The following is a 25,955-nucleotide window of genomic DNA, read 5'->3' as shown; positions in this document are numbered from 1 at the left end:
CAACTTCTGGAGAGGCATACGCCTCTGAGATAGCAGTGGGAGTATCATTCACGGGGTACACGAGAAAATCATCATCAAATGTCTTTGCGGCCCTTTGTCTCTTGCCCTTATCAAGGGTTTCCTCGCCATCCTCCTCAGGATTTTCATCACGTGTTCAGTGATCTCCCATCCTTTGTCTCTTTTTCGTAAAAAATTTAACTCTCTCTCCCTCCCCCCTCCCCTCCCTCTCGGTGTGTGTGTGTGTGAGAGAGAGAGAGAGAGTGTGTGTGTGTGGAATGGTGTGTGTCACTACTGCAGATTGGGCCTAAGAGAATGCATCTATCCCACATCATTCGACCAAACTGTGTGTGATGCAGACATCGCAAACGGTAGAAAAATAATCTCATGTGCTAGAAAATGAAACATGTGCGACGGCCTATCCATCGGGAACGGTTATTGGATGAAGATCATGTGTCATACGGGGCACACGACAAAGTCTAAAGCTGTGTGTGCGATTTGTTGTTGTAACGCGCACGATTGAAATGTTGGTAACACATGTGTTCATTGGCAAACGCTTTACAAAACTACTCCCTCCGTTCGGAATTACTTGTCACAGAAATGGATGTATCTAGACGTATTGTAGATACATCCATTTCTGTGACAAATAATTCCGAACGAAGGGAGTAAATTGTTTGTGATGGATTGAAATGTTGGTAACATATGCGTTCATTGGCAAACGGTGGAAATATTTCATGTTTTGGTCCCCTTCTCTCAGCCAATGGCGCGCGACCGTTGTAGCCACATCATCTCCCGAATCAGAAGTTCATCCAACTCACCGGACACCCTTTTAATTTGCTCATCATTAGCACTGGACCTCTGCGACTGCATAAGTTTTCTAAGCTTCTGTCTCTTCTTTTTTATGTTCCATGACACTGAACTGAAATCTTTTTTAGGCCAAGCTGCCAACGACTTCTGAACTTTTTCAACTTTAGTGCAACCTTGGACAGGTTTTGTGCCGTACCCTCGCCGTCTCATATCGCCTGAACTGCAGGTCCCAGTGACCCCACTCTTTCCCACATCAATTCGTACCTGAACGAGGTATCCGTGTTCTTTCGAGAGCGTTCCCTCCCATTTGACAGTAGGAGAGGAAAGTGGTCTGATCTTGAGATAACAACATGCTGAACATGACCATATGAAACATGTGGTAAGCAATCCAAACAATTCAAAAAAAAAAAACATGCTGAACATGAGCGTGCAGAAACACGTCATTCCATTCCGGAGTAGCCACACATCTGTCAAGCCTTGCATGCACCTTGTCCCGCCCTGCTTGTTTATTTTCATACGTCCAACCCGGCCCTTGGTAGCCGAGAACGTACAGGTTACACCAAGATAGACACTTTCTGAAATTCCCTGTTATACGTTTCAGACCGTTTTGCAGCAGAGAAATGCAACCCTTGCCACATAGTCTCGTTGAAATCCCCGATCATCATCCACAGTTCAGCAGAGTTTCGTTTAATTCTCTTGAGCAGAATCCACATGTGATGTCTCTCATGTGACTTGGGTTCGCCAGACACAAAGGTGCCCCGCCATCCAGGGCCATGGGGATCGTCACGGATATGAACATCAATATACCTCGAACCATATGAGAGCAACTTTATGTCAATGCTATTGTCACAAAATAGGGGGATGCCAGCACCCTTTCCTACCCCCATCATGGGTGATACATTGCTTGAGGCCTAGCCTCCATCTGCCATGTTTCAGAGGGGCCATGAGTGCACACTAGGCACACCAGTTCACGAACTGTCCCGGGCTGGCCCAATCCCCAGCAGTTCCAGCTAAGTATCGTCATTCCTCCTGACGGGCGTCATCCTTTGCGCCCATCAGTTCCCCAGTAGCCCCTATACCGGTAGCTTCCTTACCACCTAACACACCTATGTTGCTCTCAGCCTCTCCACTAACAGACCCTCTCATTTTCTTATACATGTCTCTGTTCATCTCCTCATTTTCACCTAGACCTACATTAGACTCTGGCCTGTTGCGCTCCATCCTCTTCCCTAGGATCGAGTCCAGCTCTGTACCTTCCTTATCAGCCTTGCTCTGCTCCTTTGGTCTTGGCTTGCCCTTCAGCATGCTGCTCTTGGTCTTGGTTGTTGTTGCTGCAGGGGGCATGGGGGCAGTGTCAATGTCAAGCCCACCCGCATCATCAGTAGTACCAGCGATGCTCTGGTCAGGGTTGCCGTCCTCCTTCGCAACCACCACCGCCAAGGTTGCTGTCGGAGCGGTGGTAGTTGTGTCCTTGAATCGGGCCACCGGCCCGAATCCCGGAGGGAAGGGCGGGCTGGCCTCCCTGTCGTCGACAAGCCGGGGAGGGGTCAGATCGATGTCGATCCCCGCCCCTGGCTTGGAGCTTGTGACGGGTGGAGATGCTGAAGCAGCCACCACAACAGCCAAGGCTTTTGTTGATGCAGAGGCCTCGGCTGTTTTTGGCTCAGTGCTATGTGTTACTGGCCACAAACAAGTACGAGACAATGTTATGTGCCAAAGAGGAGCAGGGAAGATTTTCAGGTGTAATAATCGGATGATTGGTACCACAATTCTTGGGTTATTCACCAGTTGGATTCACTTGGATGACAAAAGGAGAAAGAAACGGACATCTTATTTTAAGGAACATGATTACTTAGGTCTACTCAGTTTCTATAAAAGATGGCACTGCAAAATCGATTAGCAGCAAACTAACCAAGTTTACCATTAGTTTGTGCTTTCAGTAACACAAGGCTCATGTGTGAACCTAGCAAGAATCATGATGCTTATACCTTCTGAGTAAAAAAGTTATACAGCGGAGCACGGGGAAATATGATTCTTGACCAATAAAGGAAAATTAGACAATTTGCCTATGCCTATCATAAAAAACTATGATCACACATCAACATATGGTCAATGAAATTGTTAGTGAATTTGGATCAAAATTTCATTTAATTATGGTTACACTTGATCAAGGATGCATGGCAAGACAAGGTCACTAAACATACAATATGGAAAAGAAATCAGACTTTAGCATGAGCATGCCAAATACTTGGAATGATATACTTACAACTGCTATAGAAGAAACACATTTGCATTTCAGACTCTCAGGTTGCCAATTTTTCAGTTTTCGTATTTCATCGTTTTTCTCCTTAACCAAGGAATGCATTTCCAGTAGCTTACCCTCAAGAGCCGGTACCTTTTTTTCTGCATTAGCAGCTTCTGCTGGCAATCTACAATTCTCGTCATCCTTATTTCGCACTTCTATTTGCAGCACATCTACATTCTGCTGAAGCTTTTGTGCTGGCTCCACTTGTTTTATGTTAAGGATCCTCACTTCTGCTTGCAATCTGCCAATCTTATTATCCTTATTTCGAACTGCCACTTGCAGTTCCTCTACATTCTGCTGAAGGTACTCCACTTCTGCTCGCAATTTCCCAATCTCGTCATCTTTATTTCGGACTGCTGCTTGCAGCTCCTCTACATTCTGCTGAAGCTTTTGTGCTGCTTTGTTAGCTTGTGCCACCTCCACTTCCTTCATCTTTAGGGGCCCTGCTTCTGCTCGCAATCTGCCAATCTCATCATCCTTATATCGGACTGACACTTGCAGCTCCTCTACATTCTGCTGAAGCTTTTGTGCTGCTTCATTAGCTTGTGCCACCTCCACTTCCTTTATCTTTAGGGGCCCTGCTTCTGCTCGCGATCTGCCAATCTCATCATCCTTATATCGGACTGACACTTGCAGCTCCTCTACATTCTGCTGAAGCTTTTGTGCTGCTTCGTTAGCTTGTGCTGCCTCCACTTCCTTTTTCTGAAGGAGCTCAGCATTGTCCTTGTCCATTCTCATCAGTTGGTTCAAAAGAAAATCCTTCATTTCAAGTAATTTAGAAATTTCCTTATCCTTGTTTGAGCTCAGGGTCTCATAAGCTTGCTTCAGTTTTCTGAGCTCCGCCGTGATGGCCCCATGATCCGCATTCTTTTGAATAATATCTACAATATTTCCAGCTTCCTTGGATTGTATCTAGAATTATAAAGACACATGAGTACGGATACAACACATGTTGAAAACAGCAAGTATATACAAGAAATGGCTACCTAACAAATAAATCCAAGATCACTTACTATACACAAGGTGGACTCTACTAGAGACTGAGACCAACAGGCGTATCATGATTTAGAATACCATCCCTTAAATTAATCTTTGGCCAGCAAAGTGTCTACAATCTGTAAATTAGATAACTCACTGGCCAGAAACAAGTATGGGGCAATGTTAAGTGTTAAGCAGGCACATGAAGATTTTGGGGTGCTAGCTTCAGTAGTAGTATATTCTCATGAAACTGTAGATCAACTCGGTTCTAGAAAATATATTACTGGAAAATTGTTTACCGATATAATAACCAAAAATATCAACCTGGTCAACATTCTCTACTGATTGTGTATGGTCAGGCAGGTCACTAAACAAATACTGCAGAAAGAAAACACGGTCTAGTATGAGCCGGCCATATACTTCAAAAGGAAATGCTTACATTTGGCAAGGAGGCAAACTTGCTTTCAAGAGTCTCATGTTGCCCAACTTTGAGCTTTTGGATGTCAATGTCCTTATCCAAAGATCGCATTTCATCTAGTTTACCCTTTAGAAGCATTAACTTATTTATACAAGCAGAAGCTTCTGCTTGCAATATTCCAATCTCATCATCCTTCTTACAGGCTGCCACTTGCAGCTCCTCTATCTTCTGTTGAAGCTTCTGCACTGCTTCAGTGGCTTCCTTATCCTTGTTCCAGCATATGGTCGCATAGGTTCGCTTTAACTTTCTTACCTCTGATATTAAATCTCCAGAAGTGTGCTCGTGATCTGCAGTGTTTTCATTAAGCTCTACACAAGCTCCATCTTCCCTCAGTTGTACCTAAACATTACAAAAAAAGAAAAAGCAAGGACACAAAACAATGATTAAGAAAAACAGTGATATTCACAAGCTGGACCGAATGCTTTTGGGATAATTAAGTACCAGCAGTTCTGAGTTTTCGGTGTCCAAAAGAGCTTCACAAGTTCTTGAATCCTCCAAATCACTCTCTAGCAGTTCTGCATTGGACAGAGAAGGCAGCAACAATGACATCAGTAGCAACATTAGGTGCCTTCTTCTACAGGTTATCATCATCCCAAAGATCTAAAACGAAAGAGGGGCACAATGTTTCCTGACCGGCGAGCTTGGGATCATCGGAAGGGAGCAGCTCCCTGCAGGCCGCCTCCCACCTGCTTCTGCTCAGCTCCGCCTTCCGGGATGAGAACATGTAAGCCATCAATCAGGCGCAGGGAAGCCCAAGAGAAAACCCTAAGAGGAAGAGGACAGGAACGGTCCGATGAATCACACCTGGTGGAGGCGGGCGTCCCAGAACTCGTGCTGGATCCTGTTGCGCGCCTCCAGCCGCGCGCGGCCGGCGGCGAGCGCCTCGACCCGGTCGTAGATGCGCTGCCACTCGGCCAGCCCGCCGACCCCCGCCGCCGCGCCACCGCCACAGCCGCAACTCATCGATTCGGATCGCGTGGGTGTTGATTTTCTCAATCTCGTGTTCTGCAATGCTCTCTGAAGATGCTAATTACCCTGAGCAGCTCATTGCCGTTGCAGGAAGATGGCAGTGGACTCGTGGAGGCCGCGAGACATTTGGGGAGAAAACAGGCCAGTCACTTGGCTCTTCACTTTTATTCTTTTTTATTTTTGACATCTCGTTTCTACTTTTGCGCTTTTTTTCATGATAATACGTGTCTTATTTTATATCATAAAGAACAAAGTACAGGTAACGTAAAGACCGACATGACAAAACTGAAAAAATAAAAGAACATCTCTGAGCTTGACACCAACGTCCGTCACCTGCCTCCGGCACCACCACAACAGCCACCAAAGCAGAGAATGACGAATCACCTCCTCACCCGAGCTCGACGCGGCTCCGTCGCTGATATGCAGCTTTGCGGATCTCCAAGGTGGCTCACCAAAAGTGAAGCCCTTGCCGTTGAACGAATCAGACCTGGGCAACACCCCGGACACGCCATCGAACTTCAGATCTGGCACCACACCACGACTAAAACGCCAAAGGAGGAAACCATACCTGCCATCCACGAACCACAAGCCCAGCACATGCTCCGTCTTCCAGATGTCGTCGATGCAGACTACAATCTGTATCCGCTCCTGGACTACCTCCCAAGCTCCACGCCGACGCTGGAGCAAACGTCGTCGCAACGACGGAGCCCAAGGACACTGGTCCACCACGAGGATGCCGCCGCCGCCACGCCATCCTTACTTGAACAGACTAGTTTCCAAATCCATCCCCAACCATAAGACTGATGGCCACGTCAGGGAAGGATTCGAAAAATCTTTATTCAGCGCTGTCATTGTCGCCTCCGAAGCTAAGACGATGAACAATCTAAAAACCTAGACTGCGAGGGAGTAAAAACGATCCACACGCATGGATCTGGCGACCCCCCTCACCACCGACGACCAAGGTCGCCGGCGGAGGGGAGCCGCCGAAGAGCGGCGGCTAGGGTTCCGCCAGGGACGAGAGGAAAACAGGGCTTCTCGTAACCCTTCTACACCTCCCCACTACTTTTGTGCCCCGATACCTGAAAGTATACTCCCTTTCATTCCTAAATGTAAGGCTTTCTACAAATTTCAATATGAACTACTCCTACGTACGAAGAAGCAAAATGAGTGAATCTCCACTCTAAAATATGTGTTTATATATTTGTACGTGGTTCGCATAGAAATCTCTAAAAAAACTTATATTTAAAAACGGATGGGGTAGAAAATACTGATTAGTATGCCTCTTCAAATTTTAGTACATACGTAATTTCTCTTATATTGGCCATTTGATTCATAAGATTGACTCTTCTTATAAAAAAATACGAATTAAATCTTACTGCATGCCTTACAAAATTTAGTTCCCACTCAAAACTCTTGTAAAAAAATTGTTTTTCCTATGGTGCATTCCAATAAACTTGTTCTCCTGACTCACTTGAGTTTCAAATTTAAAATCATGCCACTTGTGAAATCGACACTAACATTCATAAGCTAAAAAAAGTCATGCTCAAAGATTGGATTTAAGCAATTAAGCATTGCTCAGAGCAGTTTACAGACCGACTCCGCAGAGCATGCATCCTCAGGCTAGCTTTCTCAGCAACACAAAACAAGACCCAACACCCATAATTGAAGAGCAATAGAACGAAAGTTTTCCTGCAAAAAAATAAAATAAGGCCCAACACTCATATCTCAGTCCTACGAGACAGGCGGGGCAACCCTCACAAGAGAGACTAAAAGCATCTATAGTCAGGCACCTCAAACCGTCCCCAAACATCCAGGTGAACCGACCGGTCACTGATCGGTCAAAAAAAGAACGACCCATCCAGGCGCCTCAAATCGGCCTCAAACGCCAGGCCGTCCGACACCCCTCATATCCAGCTTAAATGTAGGGCGGATATGAGACGGCCCGGGCATGTCCGGACGCTTTCGCCATGTCAGCCCGGCTCATCACCGAACCCACAAATACCCCCTTCGATGAACCCTAGACTGCAGTCCGCTCAGTCAATTCCACTCTCTGTTCACTCCTCTTCCCAATCCATCACCTCCTTTCCCGATCTGCCCCACGACAGATGATCGTATCAGCTCCAGCTCCTGTGGCTATGAGAGCGACGTCGATGCGGTCACTCTCCGCATCGCATTTGCGCCGCTCAGGGCGGCAACAGCGGTGGCGGCTCGCAGAGCGACGCGCCATCCCCCTTCGCCCACCGTCGCAGTGCGGGCGATGTTGTCGGGCCCTCCCATCTGGCATGCAGCACCGATGGCAGCGCCGCCCGCTCCGTCCCAGTTTAGGTACCCCCCACACCCCCTCCCCCCCCTCCCCGATGACATCTCAGCTACCTTCGAAAGGCGTCCATGGGCACCGTCGGGTGCTTGTGGCCTCGCCGACGTCGGCTCGGTCGAGGACGCCCGAGTTGGAGGCGCGGGCGGCAACGCATGGGGGAGAGGCTGGTGGCGAGCGACGCGTTGGTGAGGCGTCGGGCAATCGCGCGTGCATCGGTTGATCCCAAGGACATGCGCGCTCATCATGTCTGTCCTCCGCCACTCCCTGAAAATGCGGAGTCAGATGCGTGGCGGCTCGGGCGGAAGAACGCTAAAGCACTCCGGCTTGTCATCAAGGTGTCAGAGCACGAGGCGGCGACGCAGGTGACAACGAAGGCGAGAAGGCACGCCGAGGAGCAGGAGCACTTCCTCTGGAGTCTAGCCGGTGTGCAGATGGACCTGTCGGACTACGTTAATGACGAATCAAGCTCCGACGACAACGACCCTCCGGCGGCCGACGCCTACACCGACGGCGAAAGCAGCACCGCTAACCGCAAGGGAACAGGCCGGCGAGGAAATAGTGATTTCCTCCACCGTTCCCCGTTTAATTTAGTGTTTTATCTTATGTGTTAAGTACTGTTCGATGGAAACTGCATATTTTGGTAGATCTGGTGGTGTTACATTGATCTAGGTAGGTTTTTTTATATGTTGCATGTGTTGCATAAATATGAGGGACCAAATTTAAGATATATGGGTGTGAACGCATTTAAATAAAAAGTGTCCGGTCAGTGTGCCCGCGGAGCGCCAAGACGCGTCCACGGATGTTTGTGAGGCCAGATTTGATGTCCTCGCCTGTAAGATGCTCTAAGCAGAAGGCTGCATCAGGATCCATGCATCCTGCGACCACACAAAGGAAGATGGCCGAGCCAGATCATTCATTAGGCCGAGCCAGATCTCGTTCATTAGGAGCCACGATATTAGGGGCCATGAACACATAGATAATTAGATAGATATGCAAAGACCGGGGGTTATTCTCATTTTCAGAAAAAATGAAACATACTAGCAAAAAGTACAACCTTGTGTGACGCGCTTAGCTGAACCCTGAACAAGATGACCTGGGAAAGTGCTGATCATTCTGGAGCGTTTGTGGCACGTCTATTTTTATTTTTATTTTTATTTTTTGCTGAGAAAGAACACTATGGTTGTCCAAATACTTTACTCTTAATCGTGGCATAATAGACTCTGCAAATGGAAGCTATCCATATGTGTAGAGGCAAACGTCTGATCCAGTGTTCTGAAGATACACCGAGCCAGACATGCAGGCCTGAACCTTCTATCACCAACCACTTACATTTCTAACTCTTACATTCATCTCTTTATTACAACAGATGTTTTATGTTTGCTTGGCTTGCAAAGCGACCGGACTAACTAGTAGCAAAGCAACGGAACCTTTTCATGATGCTTAATTAACAAATCTCTACCTAACCTGCATTTTTCGACACTTGCGGTGCTGCAGAGAGCTATCTAGTGCGCGCGGCATTGTTATGCTAGTTGGAGTTGCTTTCAGCGCGACTAAAACTTTCCACTATATATTATCCCCTTTCAGTTTTGCATCGAGTGGCGTAGTGGCGCAGTGCGTGGACCATTTCTGCTCATCATCCTGTCTTCCATAAACGCGATGTGCTCCCGACAAGATGGCACCTATGGGCGTGTTTGGTTGTCCGCATTAGGCCCAACCTGACCTGCACGGAAGAAAGTCACCCGTTTGGTTGCCTGCGTTTATTGTGTGGCCCGCATCGCACGGAACTCAAAGCACGTCCAGGCCAGACCCAGGGGAAACGGCCGAATCGACGGTAGCTCGCGAGCCTGGCTCGGGCGAGGCAGGGGAGGGTGACATGCTTCTCCCCTCGTGCGAGCAGGGGAGATGGCGCGAGCTCGCCCGCGTCATCGAAAAATCGGCGGGAGGATTTTGGCTCACCTCCCGCCGAGTCCACCCCTATTTAACCCCTTCCTTACCGCCCCAACTCCCGCCACCATTCTCCCTCCGTTCGAGCTTTCCTGCCGACGCGCATCGGCACCGACGAGCAGGTAAGCGGCGCATCTTCATCGGCCGGTGGTCCATGGCGTCGGCGCTCCTTCACCGGCCGGCGTTGATCTTCCACGACCGTCCTCCCTCGTCCTCAAGCTGCAGCCATGGCCTCTGTGAGTTCAATCCCCCTTTCTCTCTGCTCCTTCTAGCTAGATTTCAGCTGCAGCTAGGGTTTGATCTAAATGCTTGGTTTATTAGTGGTCTGATCTGTGAACTGATAAGATTGATTGCTATGGTGCGGTTGCAATTTATGGTAGGGCTAGATATTCAAGCATGTGGTAGGCTAGATTAGTAGTAGAGTTTGAAGTTGAACCTTATGCTTGTGTTGAATCATGATAGTGATGAACCATGTACATGTATGCTTCTACTTTCATGGATTGTCCGGTATGTTGTGTGCTATGCTTACTGTCAATGCGTGCTACGATTGTAGGACATGACCACGCAGACGCAAGATCTTAGTCAGGCCCTTGTCCTGTCCGACAGACAGTTTGCTCCATCGTTTGTCGAGGACTCGTGGCCTATGTCCGAGATGGCACCTGATTCAGAGGTGTTCGCGTCTAATTCCCTCTATGTCTCAGTAGTGCTCGTTGAGCCAACTCCTCCTGCTGCTGCTGCCGCTGCAATCAAGCTAGCAGCAGCAAAGGCAAAGAAGGATGGTAAGTCGAACAACATGAAGTGGCAGCCGTTCATGTCCACGTTCGTGCTGAACAAGATGTGTGAGCTCATCTCTAGTGAGTTAGGACTGACAAGGGCTTCAAGGAGGTGCACTTGAACACCGTTGTGAAGCAGGTGTTCGAGTTCTGTGGGCAAGAGGTGTCTGCCACCCAGGTGTACAACCACCTGAGGAAGTGGAGAAGTCGATGGATCCAAGTGTCCAAGCTGAGAGACCTTAGTGGCGCCTCATGGGATGAGAACACTTGCTCCATAGTTCTGAAGCCAGAGCACTACGCCAGCCATGTCGCGGTTAGCTCACAACCCTCTTCCTTTTCATACTGTCCACCATTGCCTACTCCTAATCGCAACTAACAACACTTGTGTTTCATTCTTAGGACCACCCAAGGGACGCTGAGTTCCTCAACACACCATCCAGAACTACAGCCAGATGCAGCACATCTTCTCCTTCGGGCTGGCACCTGGGAAGCATGCCATGGGCTCAGGGGAGCCTCTTGGTTCTCCCATGCCAGACTTCCCTGGGACCCCGGACGTCGAGGTCCTTGATGGCCCTAACAAGCCCACTGCGAAGCCCTTCGACAAGCCATTTGACCCAGTCCATGATAGGAAGAGGAAGAGAGGAGGCCTGATGGAGGAGGAGATCAATATCTTTTGCAGCATGACTGAGGCGGTGAAGGAGGTGGCAACAGCCATCAGGGAGTGCAAGCCCCTCGACGTCCACCCTGACCTGTATGGCGCTGTCATGACCCAGGGTGGCTTCAGCGACGAGGCTCTCATGGCAGCTCTCAGCCACCTGCTTGGCAACAAGGCCCAGGGTGTTGGGTTCGTTGCCATGGCCGACGCTCGGAGGGTGTTGTGGCTCAGGAGCTGGCTAGGCAAGCACTACTACTAGAGTAGTGCTGCCTGTGAGCGTGCATGATCCCCGACGGCGATGGCGGTGGCGACGACGATGACGATGACGACATACATTTTGTGTAGCTAGGGCTCGAAAACTATTTGATGGTCTGTATATTTTGGTGAGGTGGTATATACTAACCCCTCACGCTGATGGTGAACTTGCGGTGGTAGGACGACACCCTCTTTTGGATGTGGTGGTAGGTTAACACCAAGATAGTGCTAGGAAGAACTTGCTATGCCGTATGATCATGCATTCTTTACTTCTCTTTTGCTCCATTGTTGTTTGTGTGCTACTTTGCTTTACTTGTGTGCTCCATTGATTTGCTGCTTCAACTCTTGCTCTTGTGCATTGGCTGGGCAAGTGGTATGCCGTGTTCATCGGTAAGGTCCCAGAGGTTTATAGTTAATGGGAAGAAGCCAGTGCACAAGTGGCATCGTATAGCAACAGCACCCATAGAGGGTTCAAGACTAGGCAGGCAGCAGAAAAAGATTACTCCGAGTGGGTGCAAAAGCACGGCAGCAGTGTTGACAGTCGCAAGGTTGAAGGTGTTAAGGTGGATCGTCAGTTTGGGCTGAAACTGAAGAACTTCATCATCTTCGTCCAGTTCATCGTCATTGCTGTGTTGTGGCGTTGGTGTGCTAGGTATGGGTAAGCTCACCAACTAGGGTACAAGGTAAGCACAACATGTACGCCGTATGCAACCAAACGCCGTATTCATGTGCCGCTTGGGTCAATGCAGCCAACCAAACAAAGTGCATTTGCGTATTACCTAATGCACGGATACTAGATACAGGCAACCAAACAACTAGCAGATGGTGTATTAGGGTCTGATTTTGCTCAATCAGACTAGGTTGAGAAGTGTATGCGATGCAGGAACTATTCACAACGGCAACCAAACACTCCCTGTATGAATTCAGCCAATCTGCGTTGCACGCTTGCTCCGCACTAGCTAGCCACGTCTACACAGTGTAGACTACACTTGTGCTCAGCTCAGCGTGGTCACCATGCAAGCAACACTGCCAAGCTCTCTCGATCGAAAGCCTGTAAATACCACTCATCTCACCCCAAACGCTCACACCCATCTGAAGCCTCCCGTCTGACGATTCGTTCGCCAGGGGGAGGAGCTCCCAACGACCGTTTCTGGTTGTTCAAGTGTTTTTTTGTTTATAAAATTGCTACACTAGAACTTTAAAACAAAAAATGTTGGGTGGTCTAGAATTTTTTTTCATGCTAAACTTTAAAATTGTCATCCTCTATCAGGGCCGTCCACAGGCCTGTGCGGGCTGTGCGACCGCACAGGGCCCCCAAATCCTATAGGCCCCCAGTTCTGGGCGCATATTGCTGTACAGTCACTATTTTGAGCCTTTTCCTTTCGGCCTTGTAGGCCTGGTCGCTGAAGCTTCCAGTTTGGGGCCTTCTCGGGCTGGTCGCTGGAGGTTCTCTTGTTCGATCGCTCGAGGCACACAAGTACACAACCCCCCGTGAGCCCCCTCAATCGAGAAGGGGAAAAACAAAACAAATTCCGGGAGAGCTGTTTTTCCTTTCTCTCTATTTTTTCGGGAGAAACAAGAGCTCTTGTTTCGCGTGTAGGCGTCTTTTCTCATTCACGGCTAGAGGCGCCAACCAGAAAGCAGCCATTGGTGGAGAGCCAGTGTATAACACCGACTAATCCATTACTTCATCAATTAGGTGTACCTAAGCCAATACCCTATCTAATTCATTTTTAAAAATCCTATCTAATTTATGTTACTTTTTCCTGTTGAATAATTATATTAATTAGGATACATATCCATTTTGGCAAACAATATATTGAATAATTATAATTTTTTCACATCTGTTCATCTTGTAAACACTATATCGAATACTTATAATTATAAGTATTATTATTGTTATAAGAATAAGACAGAGGGGAGCCTCCCTCCGTTCTTATTCTTTTTCTTAATACATATAATAATTATTGTTATCATCTTTTGTGTACATACACATTGGCTCATCCATCGTTTTGTTGTTTGCTCATGTTGTCACGCATCCAAGATTTCCAAGATAGTCGATCATTTAAAATTCAAGGATTGATCTTGTTTTGTTTTATTATCTTTGTAAAACTACAATTCGTGTAGTGCTTGAAGCCACTTATATTACATTTTAGGTTTGTAAAACGGACAAATTGTGCATGAAATAACAACTATGCACCCAAATTTTAGGGCCCCATTCTGTGTTTCGCACCGGGGCCCCGAATTCCTGGAAACGGCCCTGTCCTCTATATAAATATATACACAAATTTATAAAAATGCCATGCTTTGAAAATAATTTAAAAAATTGTGATACTTTACATAACAGCATTCCTCTAGATAAACATTTTAGCTGGATAAGCCCAAAGAAATGCCATGCAATAAAAAAAGGAATCCTCTCAACATTAAAATTTTCATCCTCTTTATAATGAAAATGTCATGTCATTAATAATAAAATGTCATGCTCTCAATAATAAAACTGGACATGGAGCAACAACGGCATGACACCGTATGAGGCGTGGCACGGGAGGAAGCCCGACGCGCGCTTCCTTCGCGTCTTCGCTTGCATCGGTCATCACAGCTGAAAAAGCTCGACGATAGGAGCACCTTGATGCTATTGTCTGGCTACGAGACGGGTTCCAAGGTGTACACGATATAGGACCCTGTCACGAAATGCGTGCACATCTCCCGCGACGTTGTCATTGACTAAGAGGCGCGTTGGAGCTGGGAGGCGCCGGGAGAGGTCCATCGAGCAACTCATTCACCGTACAGTACACGGTGTGCACAAGTGTTGGTGTTTGAGCAGCAACCCCGAGGACGATAGCGACTCTGGGCAAAACGACACCGAGCTCAACGACCCTAGGTACAACCACCCCGAGCACTGCGGCCCCATGTCCAGTGGCTCCGAGCATCGCAGGCACAGCAGCCCCGCGCTCATTGACCCCGGACACCCCAAGCGAGATCGTGTCGGTTCAATTTGCAACTCCACCGACAACGCGGTCAGACATGATCAACGCCGATGATAGTGTTGGCACCCCCACACTGATACCGATGCACGTTGACCTTCTCACGGAGCCACCACAATTGGCGGAGAGCCTCAACGCCGATGAGGTGTTTATCCGATGGCCGGCGAGGAGAAGACCTCGTTCGCCGTGGCGGAGAGTGAGGACTGCTGACGCCGCGCAATACTGGACGAGCTATCATTAATCAACGACAACGCTACATGGATACTCATCATGCTGCCTATAGTACATCGAGCTATTGGGTTCAAGTGAGTGTTCAAGGTAAAGAAGGACCAGTACTGTGCCATCGTCAAGCACAAGGTCCGACTCATCGCAAAAGGGTATGTGCACCGGGCAGGGGTGGCCTTCGAGGAAGCCTTCACACCCGTGGCAAGACTCGAGTCCGTCAATTGATCCTTGCCCTAGCGGCACATCGAGGCTGGGAGGTCCACCACATGGACATCAAGTAAAACGTTCCTCAACGGTGACCATGAGGAGGAGGTCTACGTCTCCCAACCACCTAGCTTCATTGCCGAAGGATGCGAGCAGGGCATGTACAAGCTTCACAAGGCCTTCTACGGTTTCCAACAAACAATGAGGGCGTGGAACGCCAAGCTAGATGCAAGCTTGGCCTCACTCGCCTGCACTTGTAGCGCCCCCGAGCACGGCGTGTACACACATGGAACCAGGGAGACACTGCTCATCGTCGACATCTACGTCGAGGACCTCGTCATCGCTGGTGTCGAGCACGTCGAGATGCTCTGCTTGAAGAGGGGATCAAGCGCTCTTCAGAATGAGCAACCTGGGCTGCTCCAGTATACCTCGAGTTGGACGAGAACTAGGAGCATGGTCGCACGACGATCATTCAAGCGGCCTTGCTGCCAAGATGTTTGGACGAGCAGGCATGGTAGATTGCCATGCCGTGCACTCCCCGATGGAGGCACGGTGGAAGCTCATCGAGGAGAGCAAGGAGAAGCTGGTGGGCGCTACTTTCTATCGAATCGTCATCGGCAGCCTAGGGTATCACGTGCACACCCAGACGGACATCTCATTCACCCTAGGGTTCCTGAGCAGGTGCATGCAGACCACTAGTGGTCATCTTGCAGCCGTCAACTGCTTCGGTACATCGTGGACACAATCACACATAGATGTGTGTATCACCGTGGCGACGACGAGAACCTGGTCGGCTACAGCAACTCCGACCACGCTGGTGACGTGGACTCCACAAGTGCAACTCTACGTGTTGTTCTTCCTCGGGAGCAGTCTCATCACCTGGCAATCGATGAGGTAGAAGGTTGTCGCCACTTCTTCGTGCGAGATGGAGAACACATCACGGTAGCTAGCTAGTCTTCTCGGCAAGATGCTGAACCAAGACACTGCCCCGCACTCATCTTTGTTGAGAATAAATTGGCATTTTCCCTCTGCAAAAAACAAGCGATTCACGACCGCAACAAGCACATCGAGAAAGGCACGGTAACTATGTCGAGAAGGGCATGGTGTGTGGACATGGAGTTCATCAGGACTAGTGAGTAGAAGACTGACATCCCGACGAAGGCTCTTGGCCGTGTACGCTTCCAGGAGCTGCACGGCAAAATCGGGATCATCATCCATCGACATCAAGGCTCTCCGACAGGGTTGAGGGGGAGATTGTGGGCTCCACCTCTGTCTCCGGATGGACTTGCATATTTACTTAGCTAAAGAAGTAAAAGGCAGGTGGGCAGCCTCGTGGCAGACGTTCGCCAAATAATATTTTCATTTAATAAAACTTAAAACACAAGTGAGTCAGGAAAACAAGTTTATTTTATTGCATCATATGAAGTAAAAATAAATTCCTAGTTTTTTTTTCTATTGAAGGTCAATATAGGTGAAATTACTAATAAAACAGTAATATTCAAAGAGGCATACCCAATCAGTATTTCTTTTCTATACTTTTAGGTACCAGGATCAAAAGTAAAAAACGAGATGTCAAATAAAAAAGGACTAAAATTGAAGGAGCTGCAAAGAGGGACGACCTGTCTTGTACCCAAATGTCTCACGGTCTCACTCTCGCCTCTCCGGTCTCCACGAGTCCACCGTCCTCTTCCTCCAATGGCGTGAGCTGCTCAGGGTTTCACTAGCATCTTCAGAGAGCATTATAGCGCACGAGATTGAGAAAATCAACACCCACGCCGTCCGAATCGATGAGTTGCGGCTGTGGCGGCGGCGCGGCGGCGGGGGGCGGCGGGCGGGCCGAGTGACATGCGACTGTCGCAGGTGAATTTCATCAGACCTATGGCGCGGTTCGTCACCATCGGCATCAGGAAAGATATGCTCGGTTTGATTCAGTTCAGAGTAAATCCTTGAAATGCCAACAGCTAGGTAGGAGTAAATCCTGGGCTCGCTCGCAATCGACGATTTTTTAGAGTGAATTCCGGCTTTTACCCCTTATTTTGACATTTTTGACACTAATTACTCCATTTAGCGAGTTTTCATCCGTTTTACCTCATTTAGCAAAACTGTTGCCATAATTTACTCCGTTTAAAATTTTGTGAGCGTTCTGATTTGTGTGTCACAATTGTCTGGTCCAGCTGGCATGCCACATCAGTAGTTTTTCCTGGCTATTTTTCTCACCGCTGAACCGGGCCGCGCAGCTTCTCCTGACCGGCCCGGCCCGATGAAGGCCGCTCATGTCGTGTCCAACACACAGCGCTCGAGTCAGCCACTCGCCTCCAGTCGCTTCTCGCTTGTGTTGCTCACCCCCAATTGATGCATCGCCCGTCCAAGCTTCCGCTGCACGCTCCCGCCAGGCTCGCTCGAAAATACATGATTTCATATTATATCAGTATATTTACACCACTTTAATCTGATCCACAAAGTCATGCATATATTTACATCACTTTAATCTGATCCATAGAATCATCCATACTTAAGGTTGTATATGATAATACTGAAGAAAAACATACATGATTTCAGATTATATCATTAACAATTTCTCCTGTAATTTATTCAATGGTAACATGTCATGCTAATCAAGTTCAGTCATCTCATCAGAATACTTCTTCAAACCTAACTACCAAGGGTGAGAAACTGGGAATGCGGTCATGCATATGGGAGTGGAGAAGACATGTCATATACCGGCTGCCACCCATTGCCTGCCGTTCGTCGGCTACGTCATCCTGCCCCATCCTAGCAAAGGAGGCAGTGGTTTGGGGCAGGATTGTGTGTGTGATTGAAAGGAATTAATACGAGTGATGTGTGCAATGAATAATGGAGGCCAACATGGTGCGGCCCAACTCGAGCGTTGTGTATTGGATATGAGCGACCTGATCTGGTGAGCTCATATAAGGCCGGACCGGTCGGGAGAAGCTACAAGGACACGTTCAGCAGGGAGAAAACCGTCAATCTGACGTGCTAGCTGGACCAGATAATTGGGATCCGCTGATGATAACACACACAAAAAAATTAAACAGGGTAAATTGTGACAACAATTTCGCTAAATAGGGTAAAACGGATAAATTCACGTTAGATGGGGTAAATGCTGTCAAATTTTTCAAAATAGGGGGTAAAAACCGGAATTCACTCACGATTAAATGGTGGGGTGGAGTGGAGAGGACTGGAGATGGATGCTTGAAATGAAATGCAATAGTCGTCAATCCAACGCTGGCTTGGCTGACAGTGCAACAAGCAAGCAAGCTAGCTCTCGATTGATGTGTGGACCATGCAACGCAATGCAAACCGGTCGAGGCCGATGGACGGGCCTCGACCATAGCCTTGCTGCCTGCGGTCTGCCTCTGCCACTAAAAGCATCTCCACTAGTCCCCCAAGAATCCTCCTCAGGGCACTTTTTCACGGCCGGCAAGTAAATTCCTCCCACTCGCACCCCCAGCCTCTTAATTTTCGCCGGATTCGACCAAAAACTGAGCCGGCTTCCTCAAGGCAAACCCAGAAAGCTGGGGGCACCTGAAGGGCTTAATCTCGCCATTTGCAGGCGCTGGCCCACCTGCCAGCGTCTCTCTGCTCTCTCCTCCCTTTTTATTAGCTGCAACGCTCGCCTGTACGCTCATCTCTGCCCGACGTTGACCCAGCACCAGGATGGACGCCGCCGTGCTCGCCTGGCCACCCACGCCCAGCCGCCCGGCTGCCCGGCAGCCTCAGCCTCGCCGCCGTGCTCGCCCTGTTTCTTGCTCCTCCCCCTGGTTGGTTCTTGCTCCTCCCACAGAGCTCGCGTAGGAGGAGGCGGTGGCCGCGTCAGTCGACGAGGATGAGCTGCTGCAGCGAGATGCAATCGGCGGGGATGCCCGCAGCGGCACAGTAGGCAGAGAGCGCACACCCGACGCCGTTGATGGGGCGCGAGCGCGACGCCCGCGGCGAGGACGAACGGCGGCAGCGCGGACGGGCCGTGGTTGCGGAAGAAGCCGAAGTGGCGGGGCGGGGAGGCTGGGCGCGCGGGACACGACGCAGCGCCAGCGGCGGCACACCGCCGCGCACCGGCGGCCCCCCTGAAGACCTCCAGCAGCATGTCGTGGGGCAGCGCGGACGTGATCGGCATCCACGGCCTCGTCACCTCCCGCTCCTCCGCCAGCATCTACCTCGTCTTCGAGTATATGGAGCACGACCTCGCCTCCTCCCATGACCTCTCCAAACGGAGGGACTGCGCCGCGAGCAGGCCCTGTATGCACCGGAGCGTGCCCACGGCGTCGTCTGTGACCTACTCGACGAAATGCCGCTGCCTACTTGAGCCTCAACACTGCTCCTAAGGGCGCAACAAGTGAAAAAATTTGCGCCCCCAAGCAAAAAAATTCGCCGGCAGCCCCCAAGCGGCGAAAGCAATGCCTCCTGGGAGTGCCAACAAATGGAGATGCTCTAAATCGATGCGATCCATTGATCGTACACATACATTCATTATCAATCCATCGTCTCACTTGTGACCTCAAGCGAGGAGCCTTAAAGGGTTGTTACGATCGATTCAATCCTTGTACGATACCTCTTTCGGACGTCCAACTGGCAAACGTTCCTAACTCCATACCGAGGCCACCAATTCAGATGGTGGCTAAGGGCCTACGACAAGCGTCGTCCATCTGCACATAAATGGAAACAAGGTTCAGTTAAGGACATGTTCGCAGTGGTCTCCACCTGCGGCTCCAACGGTCGGTGGTGGGGAAGAGAATCCTGGTGTCTTGGCTTCCACTAGTAGATAGATAGGGTTTTAGTCCTCATAGCAGCGACGTTTGGCCGGATGGTGGCGCTCCATCTTCTAATCAGTCCTCCGGGCTCCGATCCTTCTCAAGTTCGTCCGTTGGGACGGATTAAATGAAGCTCCGGCGTAGATTCGTGCCGACTCCTTGGAGTGGCGAGGTTAGGGTTTCTTGCCGTGCGTACGCAATAGCGATATTTGGTGTAAGATTCTTCACATCGATTCAAGAATTCAATGGCGACTATTGCGGCTCCGTGGCGCTGGTTCTTAGGAGCACGTGCACGAAGACTTGCCGGTTCTCATCGACAAGGTCAGGTCACCTTCGGTATGGGAGCGGCGACAACGGCACGTCAGCGGCTCGTTCTCGCGGTGACAATGGTCGCTTGGTGGTCCATGAACCTTGATATAATTTTTATTTTGTTTGAGGTACATTGTACTTCCGGTAAATCTTTATAATAGATCCGATCCTTTTCGCAAAAGAAAGACATGTTTGCAGCGGTAATGTACAAAAAAACTTAAAATGAATAATTGACTACCTGTCAGTACAAGTAGGTCAGTGTCGCCGAACCCCAGCTAAATTTGTTGTCCAAGACAGTCAACACCTTGAGCCAGATTCATTGAGCAGTCCTGTCACTGTCATTGGAAAATATAGTCCTAGAGATAACATACAACATGTACACGAGCATAATCACATCATCAATAGCTGGGACAGGGTAATGCGCAAAGTTCTATACGATCCACATGTAAGTAGCACCGGCTGGGACTCTCTCTTTACTCTTGTCTTCACCCTTCACAGGAGCCATACCAATAAGGGCCTCCATCTGTGTCACCCATCAAAATATGTGCTCATACACAAGGACTTCCCCTCGACAGGAAGTCTAAGGATCATCGAAACATAATGAAGTGTCACGGTCATCTCCCATGTCCGGAGGTGGAAAGTGTGCGTCTTCGGCCCCCACCGGTCCACAAGCGCGGCGCGGTGATTGCCGCAGCGTTCAGGTTTGGAGTCGACCAGCTCACAAGCTGGATGAATGGGAGGAGTCCTAGAGTCTTGATGTACGGTGTGTACTGCTCATCGTACGACATATGTCACTCGAGGAGGCCCCGTGAGACTGAATCTTCACGGGTCCAAGCTTCTGCAGAGTATTACGACATATCCTACACATTTGAAACAATACAAAATTGAAAACATACAAGTCCAAGAGTACTATTATTATCATCTTCTTCTCCACCATCAAATAGGCCTGGTGTTCAACATCATAGTAATCATCGAGAAGCGACACCATCCTACATTTTTGAAACGATAAGACATTGCACTATGTGAGCATCTCATAGAAATCCATAAGAAATTGCACTATGTGAGCATGTGGAACATATTTGAGACATGGTTTCTACACATATTTCCTAATATGAACAAATATTAAAACAAATAGACATAATTCTACACGTGTTTCTAATTTGAACAAAACCAACTACCATAGTACATTCGGTTCTAAGCAAAATTAACCTCCTAATTTTCCCCAATAAATACTATACCAATGCTAATGCCACAGATCGAACAATCATGTCATTGTTCCATAACAATTTCAAAATCCAATAGGACTTAGGGTTTCACCGAAACTTGCACAAAGAGGACAAAATATGATGGAATTTTCGGGTGAAAAGAAAGGGACCCGGGAAGAATACCTTAGGGGATGTTTTCAGAAACAAATCTCAAGCTGATTCCTTCAGATTTGGCCGATTTAGGAGAAGATTTGGGAGGGGGACATGAACCCTAGCCGCTAGTCTTCCCTCTCCGTTTGTGCGCATGGGAAAAAATGAGGTTGGGTTGGGATGTGGGTCGACCCTCGTGGCCTAACCATTACAGGAACATAGCGCCGTCTTAGGTGCTATGCTCTACGCTCCATAGTATAGCGCCTACGTGAACGACGTTACTTAAGCGCGGGTTGGGGCATGACCTGACCCCACAACACCACGTTGCTAAGGAATGTTGTGCATACGACGCTACGACACAGCGCAAAGCGCCTACACATTGGGAGCTACCCGACAGAGTTATTTCTGTGAAATACTTTGGCCGAGAGTTTATTATTTTAATTTATTTTGCCTTTGGTTTATTTTTGTCCATTTTGGTACCAGGGCCAAAAATAAACACGAGATGTCAAAAAGAAAAGGACTAAAAAAGTGAAGAGCCAGCTCCTGACTGTCCGGTCTTCTCCCCAAATGTCTCGCGGCCTCACCTCACCTCTCCAGTCTCCACGAGTCCACCGTCCTCTTCCTCCAATGGCGTGAGCTGCTCAGGGTTTAACCACCGTCTTCAGAGAGCATTGCCGCACACGAGATTGAGAAAAATCAACACCCACGCCGTCCGAATCGATGAGCTGCGGCTCTGGCGGCGCCGCGGGGCCGGGGGACGGCGGGCGGGCCGAGTGGCAGCGCATCTACGACCGGGTCGAGGCACTCGCCGCCGGCCGCGCGCGGCTTTAGGCGCGCAACAGGACCCAGCACGAGTTCTGGGACGCCCGCGACAAGATCAACCACTCCCGACTCCACCAGGTCTGAATCTGATTCATCGGACCGCTCCTGTCCTCTTACGCTTAGGGTTTTCTCCTGCGCCTGATTGACGGCTTGTGTTCTCATCCCGGAAGGCGGAGCTGAGCAGGAGCAGGTGGGAGGCTGCCTGCAGGGAGCTGCTCCCTGGAGATAATCCCAAGCTCGCCGGTCAGAAAACACTGTGCCCCTCTTTCGTTTCTGTCCATAGATATTTCGGCCTAAATTTAGCGGAGCTATTTGTGTTGATTTACAAGAGCTGCAATGCTGTGCCTGCTAAATGTCAGTTCTGTTGGTCATTCGGCGCTGCCGCGGCTAGATGGAGAAGAGACTATTAAGATTAGATGTGCCGTTTTATATCTTTGGGGTGACGATAACCTGTAGAAGAAGGCACCTAATGTTGCTACTGATGTCATTATTGATGCCTTCTCTCCAATGCAGAACTGCTAGAGAGTGATTTGGAGGATTCAAGAACTTGTGAAGCTCTTTTGCACACTGAAAACTCAGAACTGCTGGTACTTAATTATCCCAAAAGCATTCGGTCCAGCTTGTGAATGTCGCTGTTTTTTCTTAATCATTGTTTTGTGTCCTTACTTTTTCTTTTTTGTAATGTTTAGGCACAACTGAAGGAAGATGGAACTTGTGTAGAGCTTAATGAAAACACTGCAGATCATGACCACAATTCCGGAGATTTAATATCAGATCTAAGAAAGTTAAAGCGAACCTATGAGACCATATGCTGGAACAAGGATAAGGAAGCCACTGAAGCAGTGCAGAAGCTTCAACAAAACATAGAGGAGCTGCAAGTGGCAGCCCGTAAGAAGGATGATGAGATTGGAAGATTGCAAGCAGAAGCTTCTGCATCCACAAATAAGATACTGGTTCTTGAGGGTGAGCTAAATGAAATGCACTCCTCGGATAAGGAGAATGACATCCAGAAGCTCAAAGTTGGGGAATCTAAGACTCTTAAACGCAAGTTGGCCTCCTTATCAACTGTAAGCATTTCATTTTGAAGTATATGGTCGGGTCATACTAGACCTTTTTTCTTTCGGCACTATTTGTGCAGTGACCTGGCGTACCATACATAGTCAGTAGAGAATGTTCACCAGGTTGACATTTTGGTTAATATACTGCTAAACAATTTTCCAGTGATATCTTTTCTAGAACCGAGTTGATTTTTGGTTTCATGAGACTGCTACTGAAACAGCACACAATCGTCTATGATTATAACACCTCAAATCTTCATGTGTCTGTTCAGCACTTCACATTGCCCCGTACTTGTTTCTTTTCTAGCCAGTGACTCATCTAATTTATAGATTGTTGACATTTTTCTGGCCAAAGATGAATTTAAGGGATGATATTCTAAATCACAATACACATGTTTGTCTCAGTCTCTAGTACAGGCCTCGGTCCTCGGCAAGGCCGAGCTACTCTCCAAGGCCAACGACTCCATCAATGACCTGAAGCTGAAGCTAGATGGCCTGGAGGGGACGCTTTCGGAGGCCAAGGCCCGCGAGGAGACCGTGAACCAGGCCCTGGCGGACGAGAGGCAGCAGAGGAAGAATGACGCCGCCAACCACGAGGACTATGTGGCTAGCGTGGAGCTCTGGGTCAGCCGCCTCCTCGACGTCGCGAGGAAGCTCACCGCCCAGCTAGCCACCATGGGCATGCCGAATGTCAGGCTCTCCGAGGACAGGAGCATAAGCCCCAACGCCAGGCTGACCTTGTTCTTCGAACGCATCCTCGACGCCCTAGATTAGCTTCGCTCCAATCGGGCGACTTATCTGGCTAATGAGGCTCGGAAGATTTGCCGGGGTGCCTTGACCAAGGTGCTCACCAAGGTGGCGTTCTGGAACCCCACCGTTGACTTTGCTGACGCGCTGGAGAGCTTGCCGGAGGAGGCGGACCTCGCGGCGCTCAAAGAGCGTATCAAGCCCATCATCGACTGTGTCGACGGGATCAAGAGGGTGGAGGGCCAGCGCCGGGACTAGGCACCCTGTTTCTTATCGCCGCTGTGAGTTCATGACCAAGACAGATTTACCTTAAGTTAGAACCGCAGCAACTTATTTGATGTAATATATACTCTGCAGTACTTTTAAAACGAAGCATGCTATCTTCCTGTTGGATCTATCTTTGTATGTACACACCCTACGCATAGTTGGATAAGGGTGCCGGCGCGTAAACCCATGCTGGGGTGCTTTGAGGACGGATCCCTAGCAGCCTGCCGGGGTGGGCGCTTGCTGCCGAGCAAACCACCTCGCCGCTCTCAGCGCGTCCTCTTGAACTGTCGAGCGGACTCGAGACAAGACAAGGGCGTTGCTAATAGCGGGTAGGCCACCTTGCCGCTCTCAGCGCGGCCTCTTGAACTGTTGAGCGGGCTCGAAACAGAGCAAGGGCGTTACTAATAGCGGTAGGGTTCCATTGCGTGCAGGTTTCCCATACAAGGAACGAGATCCTTTGAGGAAGACAGATTTATGTAAACGAAATTACTCAAAATTTTGCGTGACTTAGCTTTCTGCGGCCGCGCGAATGGTTGTTGCGGCTGTGGACGGCACCAGAGCGTGGCCGATCGTCGTTGCCTTCTTCTCGCGAGTCATCCCCATGAGGGAGTCGATGCGTCGGCTTCAAAACCGGATTTTCACAGCTTGCGCCCCCTACCTGGCGCGCCAAAGATGTCGGGGGAAACGACACCTATGGGATCACGTGGAATCCCTTCTGCTACGGTTGGCGGGCGCGGGGCTGTGGAAAGAGCGGGTTGAGAAGATCAACGCAGGGGGTTTATCCAGGTTTGGGCCGCAAGCGATGCGTAATACCCTACTCTTGCTAGTTTGTGTTTATCTGGTGTTCTTGGACTAGCTACAGAGCGTGCCGGGTCCAAAAAGTCCGAATCCTTAGTACGCCGCGGGCCTCCTTTTATAGAAAAATGGGCTGTCACAGTGGCACACAGGAGGTGTAAAGTTATACAGTAGTTGAGTCTATCCTTTGGCACCGTAGGACAAACGTATTTAATGCGCTACCGACGTGCCCTCCTCGCTTTATCGGGGACGACAAGAAAGCTCGTCCCACCTGTCACCGCTTCGCCTCGCTTTGACACGCGTCCAGGCCGACGGGGCATGCAGCGCCACGCTGGCTGGCAGGCTGCTGAGCTGGTGCGGTGGCACAGTCTTCACGAAGATCTGCATGCCACCACGCAGGTGTTTGCTGATTTGGCCTGGAAGATGCATGCCGCCACGCAGGTGCCTGCCTAGTTGACGGGCTGGCAGCTGCGCTGGGACGGCGGTGGAGCCTTGAAGTGGGCCTGGCTGCGGCCCTATAGACATCCTCGGCAAGGGTCTTGCCGTGGCATTGTAGGCGTCCCCGGCAAGGGTCTTGCCGGGGGTCTCGTGGGCGTCCTCGGCAAGAATCTTGCCGGGGATCTTCGTCTTCTCGTTCTCATCTAGCCTCCCGAGCTTTGGTTCCAATGTTGTCGATGGTATCGGAACTCTCAAGCCCAAGGGTGGCGGCTTCGTTGGTGTTTGGGCAAGCCCCCCCGGCAAGGCTCTTGCCGGGGCCGTGAAAGCCGTCCCGGCAAGGGCCTTGCCGGGGGAGTTCACCTCGCCCTTCCGCTCCTCATGCTTCTGGTCTTGGTGCTGCTCTGGTAATATTGCGTCTTGCTTCCTCTTCCCCGCCAAGCGTGGCCGCAGGTGGGGCTGCAACTGCCCACGCACAAGTAAAGGGGTACCAAAAGGACCCCTACT

At 49.5% G+C, this 25,955-nt stretch overlaps 1 protein-coding gene and 1 long non-coding RNA gene across 4 annotated transcripts; one reads left to right on the top strand and one right to left on the bottom strand.

Annotated features, from left to right (window-relative positions):
* Window positions 1-1,608: 1,608 nt before the first annotated feature.
* LOC125527691 (CAP-Gly domain-containing linker protein 1-like) lies at window positions 1,609-5,653 on the bottom strand. Of its 3 annotated transcripts, none has more exons than XM_048692213.1 (6): window positions 5,370-5,653; window positions 5,199-5,271; window positions 5,007-5,080; window positions 4,527-4,904; window positions 3,184-4,021; window positions 1,609-2,483 (listed from the first exon to the last, which is right to left on the bottom strand). In XM_048692213.1, exons 1-6 carry the CDS (start codon window positions 5,526-5,528, stop codon window positions 1,825-1,827), a joined length of 2,181 nt encoding a protein of 726 aa, XP_048548170.1. In that variant the 5' UTR covers window positions 5,529-5,653; the 3' UTR covers window positions 1,609-1,824. The 3 variants fall into 3 exon arrangements, with proteins under 3 accessions (XP_048548170.1, XP_048548177.1, XP_048548185.1); XM_048692220.1 differs by having other exon boundaries at window positions 2,345-2,483; window positions 3,071-4,021; XM_048692228.1 differs by having other exon boundaries at window positions 2,353-2,483; window positions 3,200-4,021.
* A 16,252-nt stretch (window positions 5,654-21,905) lies between these two features.
* LOC125527713 lies at window positions 21,906-22,866 on the top strand. The gene is made up of 4 exons (XR_007292230.1): window positions 21,906-22,224; window positions 22,317-22,389; window positions 22,660-22,733; window positions 22,836-22,866. It is a non-coding gene; the product is annotated as an uncharacterized LOC125527713 (long non-coding RNA).
* Window positions 22,867-25,955: the final 3,089 nt, after the last annotated feature.

Source organism: Triticum urartu, chromosome 1 (assembly GCF_003073215.2).
Source record: "Triticum urartu cultivar G1812 chromosome 1, Tu2.1, whole genome shotgun sequence".
NCBI lineage: Eukaryota > Viridiplantae > Streptophyta > Magnoliopsida > Poales > Poaceae > Triticum > Triticum urartu.
The sequence above is the reverse complement of the archived record's forward strand: the minus strand, read 5'-3'. Positions and strand labels throughout refer to the sequence as shown.

Excerpts from the sequence above, each read along its gene's own strand:
- LOC125527691 (XM_048692213.1), bottom strand. The coding sequence starts at position 5,528 with ATGAGTTGCGGCTGTGGCGGTGGCGCGGCGGCGGGGGTCGGCGGGCTG. Across the intron at positions 5,272-5,369 it reads GGGACGCCCGCCTCCACCAG|GCGGAGCTGAGCAGAAGCAG; the intron begins GTGTGATTCATC and ends TCATCCCGGAAG. Across the intron at positions 4,022-4,526 it reads AGTTTGCCTCCTTGCCAAAT|ATACAATCCAAGGAAGCTGG; the intron begins GTAAGCATTTCC and ends TTATAATTCTAG.